The sequence below is a fragment of the Myotis nattereri genome (assembly GCF_964212035.1).
Source record: "Myotis nattereri genome assembly, chromosome: 17".
NCBI classification, from domain to species: domain Eukaryota; kingdom Metazoa; phylum Chordata; class Mammalia; order Chiroptera; family Vespertilionidae; genus Myotis; species Myotis nattereri.
Window position 1 is genome coordinate 856,083 of NC_138092.1, and position 6,764 is coordinate 862,846.

The 6,764-nt window shown below is 62.7% G+C and overlaps 1 protein-coding gene across 1 annotated transcript; it reads right to left on the reverse strand.

Moving 5' to 3' along the window:
* Positions 1-4,375: 4,375 nt before the first annotated feature.
* LOC308533240 (lymphocyte antigen 6L-like) lies at positions 4,376-5,793 on the reverse strand (the record flags this gene model as incomplete). The annotated part of the gene is made up of 3 exons (XM_081111082.1): positions 4,376-4,599; positions 5,456-5,572; positions 5,742-5,793. The coding sequence occupies 3 exons, from the start codon at positions 5,791-5,793 to the stop codon at positions 4,376-4,378; spliced, it is 393 nt and encodes a 130-aa protein (XP_080967208.1).
* Between the last annotated feature and the right edge of the window lie 971 nt (positions 5,794-6,764).

Below are 6,764 nucleotides of genomic sequence, written 5' to 3' on the forward strand. Positions count from 1 at the left end.
CCTAACTTCAGGGGAAAATCCCAACCTGGGGAAATAACCTTTCTCAGAGAGGTGACCTTGGTTAAAACACATAGTGCCAAGAAGGTGAGCAAGCATATTAAGAACAGTATGCCATATATGCCAGGTCCCTTGAAACAGCAAGGATGGACCGGCTCCCGGCACTACAGAACCTACAGAGCCTACAGAGCCTACAGAGCCTACAGAGCCTACAGAGCCTACAGAGGTTACAGAACCTACAGAGCCTACAGAGCCTACAGAGCCTACAGAGCCTACAGAACCTACAGAGGCTACAGAACCTACAGAGCCTACAGAACCTACAGAACCTACAGAGCCTACAGAACCTACAGAGCCTACAGAGCCTACAGAGCCTACAGAGCCTACAGAGCCTACAGAACCTACAGAGCCTACAGAGCCTACAGAACCTAGAGCCTACAGAACCTACAGAGCCTACAGAACCTACAGAGGTTACAGAACCTACAGAGCCTACAGAACCTACAGAACCTACAGAGGTTACAGAACCTACAGAGCCTACAGAGCCTACAGAACCTACAGAACCTACAGAGCCTACAGAACCTAGAGCCTACAGAACCTACAGAGCCTACAGAGCCTACAGAACCTACAGAACCTACAGAACCTACAGAGGTTACAGAACCTACAGAGCCTACAGAGCCTACAGAACCTACAGAACCTATAGAGCCTACAGAGCCTACAGAACCTAGAGCCTACAGAACCTACAGAGCTTACACAGCCTACAGAGCCTACAGAGCCTACAGAGCCTACAGAACCTACAGAACCTACAGAGCCTACAGAGCCTACAGAGCCTACAGAACCTACAGAGGCTACAGAACCTACAGAGCCTACAGAACCTACAGAACCTACAGAGCCTACAGAACCTACAGAGCCTACAGAGCCTACAGAGCCTACAGAGCCTACAGAACCTACAGAGCCTACAGAGCCTACAGAACCTAGAGCCTACAGAACCTACAGAGCCTACAGAACCTACAGAGCCTACAGAACCTACAGAGCCTACAGAACCTACAGAACCTACAGAGGTTACAGAACCTACAGAGCCTACAGAGCCTACAGAACCTACAGAACCTACAGAGCCTACAGAACCTAGAGCCTACAGAACCTACAGAGCCTACAGAGCCTACAGAACCTACAGAACCTACAGAACCTACAGAGGTTACAGAACCTACAGAGCCTACAGAGCCTACAGAACCTACAGAACCTATAGAGCCTACAGAGCCTACAGAACCTAGAGCCTACAGAACCTACAGAGCCTACACAGCCTACAGAGCCTACAGAGCCTACAGAGCCTACAGAACCTACAGAACCTACAGAGCCTACACAGCCTACAGAGCCTACAGAACCTACAGAGCCTACAGAACCTACAGAACCTACAGAGCCTACAGAACTGGGGCGGCAGGGGATGGGGAAGGGCCAGACCCTCCAGGAGCGAGTGGGAGGAAGGCAGCTGAGGCAGCGGACAGGGCTCTGGAAGGAGGGTGTGGGCGCCCCTCTGGGCTGGCCAATGCCACATGTGCGTGTGTGTGTGCGTGTGCGTGTGTGTGTGTGTGTGTGTGTGTGTGTGAGATAGTGGGGGCAGGCGGGCTCAGGGCCGTGCAGAGGGGGTGTGCCCCCAGTGCCCTCTGCACTATGACCCTACATGTCCGTGGCAGCACCTGGGACCCATCAGCTCTCCAATCAGCTCCTGCCCCCCCTTCCCAGAGCCAGCCCTGGCCCTCGCCCCGTCCATCATCCCCCGCAGGACCCAGCCCCGCCTGCGCGGCTCTGCTCCCAGCCGTCTGGAGAGTGAGGGGACATGTGCCTGAGGGAGCAGAGTCTCACCGCCCCCAGCACAGGGCGAGCGCCACCTGGCACAGGCGGAGGGCCCCGCGCACCACAGCCCTTGTGTGTGCGGCTGCGCCTGGGGCCTCAGGGTCAGAACACAGCCCTCGGAATGAGGGCCTGGCTAAGTTACCCGACGGGCACCCTCCTGCCCCCCTTCCCAGGCCCCTCCCACCTCACTGCCACCTCCTGGACACACTCTCCTGTCCCCTCTGCACCCCCTCATTCCTCAGATTTAAAAATATATATTTTTATTAACTTCAGAGAGGAAGGGAGAGGGAGAGACATAATCATCAATGCTGAGAGAATCATTGCTCAGCTGCCTGCTGCACGCCCCCTGCTGGGGATGGAGCCCACAACCTGGGCATGTGCCCTTGACTGGAATTCAACCCAGGACCCGTCAGTCCGCAGGCTGATGCTCTAGCCACTGAGCAACACCGGCCGACGCTCAATGTCCTTTTATGCTGCGGTTCTCTGGTCATTAGCGAGCCACGGCAGAGGCCACACTTCCCAGCGATTCCTTCTGTGACTCAGTCTCCCCGAAGTGTCCAGTCAATCGTCCCGCCCCGCCCCCAGGCTGGCCACTGACCTTGCAGTGGTTCTCAACCTTCTGGCCCTTTAAATACAGTTCCTCATGTTGTGACCCAACCATAACATTCTTTTCGTTGCTACTTCATCACTGTAATGTTGCTACTGTGATGAATCGTCATGTAAATATCTGACATGCAGGATGATCTTAGGCGACCCCTGTGAAAGGGTCCTTCCACCGCCAAAGGGGTCGCGACCCACAGGTTGAGAACCACTCCGTAGGCTCAGGTGTCGCGGGGGGGGGGGGGGGGGGCGGGCGGGGGGAGGGTGCCCTCTCCTGGCGGCGGGGCGGTCCCCTTTGGATCCGTTCACCTTGATGGGCCTCCCGGCGAATTTCCCCGGAGGGAGGCGGGCGGAGGGGTGGCGCCCTCTGGCGTCCGTCCGTGGGATAGCGGGCTCCTAGGGACGTTGTTCCGCCCGCTTCGGCCCCAGACCAACCCCAAAACCCCCTCGGACTCGGGGGAAGGGGTGGCATCCTCTCCGGAAGCGCACACGCTGTGCCGGACACGCGCAGGCCCATCCCTCTGGGAGGTGACACTCCCAGCCGCGTGTCCGTGAGCGGGGCCCGCCCGGCGGGTCAGACGCCCTGAACTCCGGGCGCACCTGCAGGCGGGGCCCACCCGCGGCCGCACCTGTGTCCTCGGGGGAGCAGCCGAGCTCCCGCCTGGAGGCGGCGGCCGCCCGCCCGGCCCCGCCGCCCCGGGCAGGTTCCCGCCACCGGGAGCCGAGCCGAGCCCCGCCGCCACGGCAGCCCCGGCTTCACCCGCACGGCCCTGCAGCCCTGATGACGGCAGAGGCCGGGCCGGGCGTGCCCGCTGGCGGCGAGCGGGGCGCCCAGGGCGCGGCTCACTTACGCGCCCGGGTCGCCAGGAGGCGCTCGGGGCCGGCGCTCCCGAGGCTGCGGGGTCCCCTCCCCGAGGTGCTGGCGAGACACCCGGAGTGCCAGGGAGACGGGGCCGGGGAGGGTGGGATGGAGAGAGCGTGGGCGTGGGGAGGGGGGAGGGGGGGCTTGGCGCAGGGGAACCCCGCCGCCGCCCATCGCCTCTTCGGGGAGGGGCACTCACTTCCGTTGGTCACTCAGGCCTCGTCCACCTCCCAGGGGCTCCTTCCTCCCTGGTCCGCGCCCCCCAGCCCTGCCTGCCCCCCGCTTCCAGCCTGCCCCCCGCGCGCCTCTCTTCCTGCGTGTGCGGAGCCTCCCGGGAGACGGGGACAGAGGGTCCGCCGGCAACAATGCCACCACCCGCCTCGCTGGCGCAGAAGGGGCGGGGATGACGCTTTGGCAGGGCGAGGCCCCTCTTATTTTTAAAAAATACGTTTTTGATTTATTTTTTTAGAGAGAGAGAAGGGAGAGATAGAAACATCGACGAGAAACATCATCAATCCGCTGCCTCCTGCGCGCCCCCTGCTGGGGACCAGCCGCCGTGCAGCCCGGGCCTGAACCCTGGCGAGCATGACCGGTGCCCCCGGGGCCAGGGCGACGCTCACACACCGAGCCGCCCGCTGGCGCCAGGCGAGCCCCCTCTGAGCCGGGCGACAGGAACGCACGGGGACGGAGGAAGGTGGGACGGGACCACTTCTCTTTTTTTAAAATATATTTTTATTGATTTCAGATAGGAAGGGAGAGATAGAAACTTCAATGATGAGAGTCATTGATGGGCTGCCTCCTGCACGCCCCCTACTGGGGATGGAGCCCACACCCAGGCATGTGCCCTTGACTGGAATCGAACCCAGGACCCTTCAGTCTGAAGGCTGGTGCTCTATCCACTGAACCACACAGGCCAGGGCAGGACCACTTCTGGGACCGCCAGGCTCAGGGCCGTCACACCAGAGGAGGCTGTGAGTCTGCGCCTCCCCCACCGGGAACCTCACTCAGAGAGGACAGGCCGGCCCCCCAGTGCACACCCAGGGGGCTAGGGGGCAGGAAGGGGAGGGGTCGTCACAGCAGATGGTGCAGGCCGAGCCCCATGCCCAGCAGGAGCCCCCGGTGCCAGGTGCTGGCGCTGAGGCCCCCGGGGGCCCCCGTGTTGCACAGGCTCTTAGAGCAGCAGAGGGCCTTGGCCAGCACCACCATGTTGGGGGTCAGCAGGTCCCACTCGGGGGGGCTCTTGAAGGCGCAGGTGCTGGTGCAGCCCCGGGTGACCCAGGTGCGTTGCTCAGAGCCTGGGGCGGGGTGGGGGAGACAGCGGTGCTTAGGAGGGGCCGGCAGCCAGGAGGGTGGGCTTTCCTGGTGTCACCAGGTGTGAGCCTATGGGGGTGGGGGGCCCTCAGCCCGGGTTCCCAGGGGTGCTGTGCGAGTGGGGGCGCAGGATGTAGGGGAGCAGGCGAGTCCCAGCACCTGCAGGCGCCCGGCCAGGCTCGGCCCTTCCTCACTCAGGGGCGTGATGGAGGCGGTCAGAGGTCTCTGTGCTATGTGTCTGCAGGACCCGCCCCCACCCCCCAACCCACACGGGAAGGAGCCAGGAGTCTCCAAGTCCAAGAAGGGGCCCCGTGGGGGGGCTCCGTGGACAGAGCGTCAGCCTTTGGAATGAGGGGTCCTGGGGTTCCATTCAGGTCAAGGCCACGTACCTGGGTTGGGGGTGTGTGGGAGGCAACCAATCAATGTGCCTCACATCGGTGCCCCCATCCCTTCCACTCTCTAAAACTCAATGGAAAAACATCCTCCGTGAGGGAGGACGGGAGGAAGGTCCTTGGGGAGGAGGGGTCCAACCTGAGATCAAAGCTCCAGAGAGAGCCCGCCCTCAGCCAGGACAGCGCCCTGCCCCCCCCCCCCAAATCCAAGCCCAGATGGAAGGAGCAGAGATGGAGGAGAGCTAAGGAGAGGGAGGCCCCTCAGAGCCCTGCACCTTTGCACATTCTCTCCATTTGAGCCCAGCAAACAGGAGAGGGCCTGGGGCTCTGCAAACGCAGGGCCCTCCCTCTTCCTCCTCTGAGCTTCACGGGGGGGGGGGGGGGGCGGCCACCAGCTGGACATGCACCCCGGCGCACCCCAGCGTCTCCGCCGCCCGCAGGGACTCACCCCACTTGAAGATGACCTCATGGGAGAAGCACAGGATGTTGGGCGGGGTGCACGTGACGGGCTTGCAGGCGGAGGTGCTGTTGGTGGCCAGGCAGTGGGAGCATTGCAGGTGGCCCTCTGCGGGAGAGGGGCCGGGGCAGGCTCAGGGCGCACCCAGCTCCCGCCGCCCAGCGACTCCCAGGCGCCTGCATTCACCCCTGAAGCCGCCGTCTCCCCACCCGGGGGAAGCCCCCGCCACGCCTCGCGCCCAGGGCCCCGCGGAGCTCCCCTCGGCTGCGGGCCTCACCTTTGGTGGCGCCCACCAGAGCCGCCCACAGCAGCAGGAGGAACCCTTTCATGGCGGGGCAGTCGGGCCTGAAGGGGGACCCCAGAGGAAGAGCCTTCCTTACCCAGGACCCCTGGCGCTGCACCCACCTCCCGCCCTCCCCGCCTCCCTCCCTCCTGCACCCTCTGTTGGCATTTGCATAGGCCCTCCTGGCCCCTCAGGGCCTTTGTCCCGCACCTCAGGGCCCCTCACCCTCACCCAGTCTCCACCTGCCCTCGGCCGGAGCTCGGCATGGAGGACAGTCAACCCTGCCCGCCCTGGCTTCCTGGGCTCCTTAAGTCAGCAGCCGGGGCAGCGGGCGTGGGGTGAGGGTGGGGTGGGGGAGGGGTTGCTTCCGGCCTAAGGGAGGAGGGTGGGGTTGGAGGACGGGGGCAGGGCCCTGGGCTCCCCACTTCGGGCCAGCCCCCAGCTCCGATGCACCCCTTCGGCCTGTGACAGGCCCAGGAGCAGGACACTGGCGTCCACACCGTGGAGCATGGGGGGCAGGTTCGTGGGGGCCACCGATGGCTGAGGGACAGGCCCCGACCCCCTGAGCTCCCGGTGGGGGCCAAGGGCAGCGATGGGAGGACTTTCATGTTCAGTTCGTGTTCCCTGAAGCCAGGCGCCCCGGGGCTCCAGCTGGAAGTGATTGAACACCAGGCCCCTGGGCTCCGACCGTCAACCGAGTCTGAACAAGACCTTCTGGTCTCTGACTGTGTTCAGCGCGTTCAGATCGTATCGCTTCCCAGAGGCCTGGATCTCACCTCTCAGGGCCACCTCCCCCGGCTTAAGTACAATTAAGTCAGAAATCAATGAAAGGACAGATGAACACGTTGTTTTCCCGTGTAAAAATGAAAAGGCAGCACGTTGTGAATTCACACAGTCTTTAGACTTTATATATATATATTTTTAAATACGTAGAACGGCCCTAACCAGTTTGGCTCAGTGGATAGAGCATCGGCCTGTGGACTCAAGGGTCTCGGGTTCGGTTCCGGTCAAGGGCAT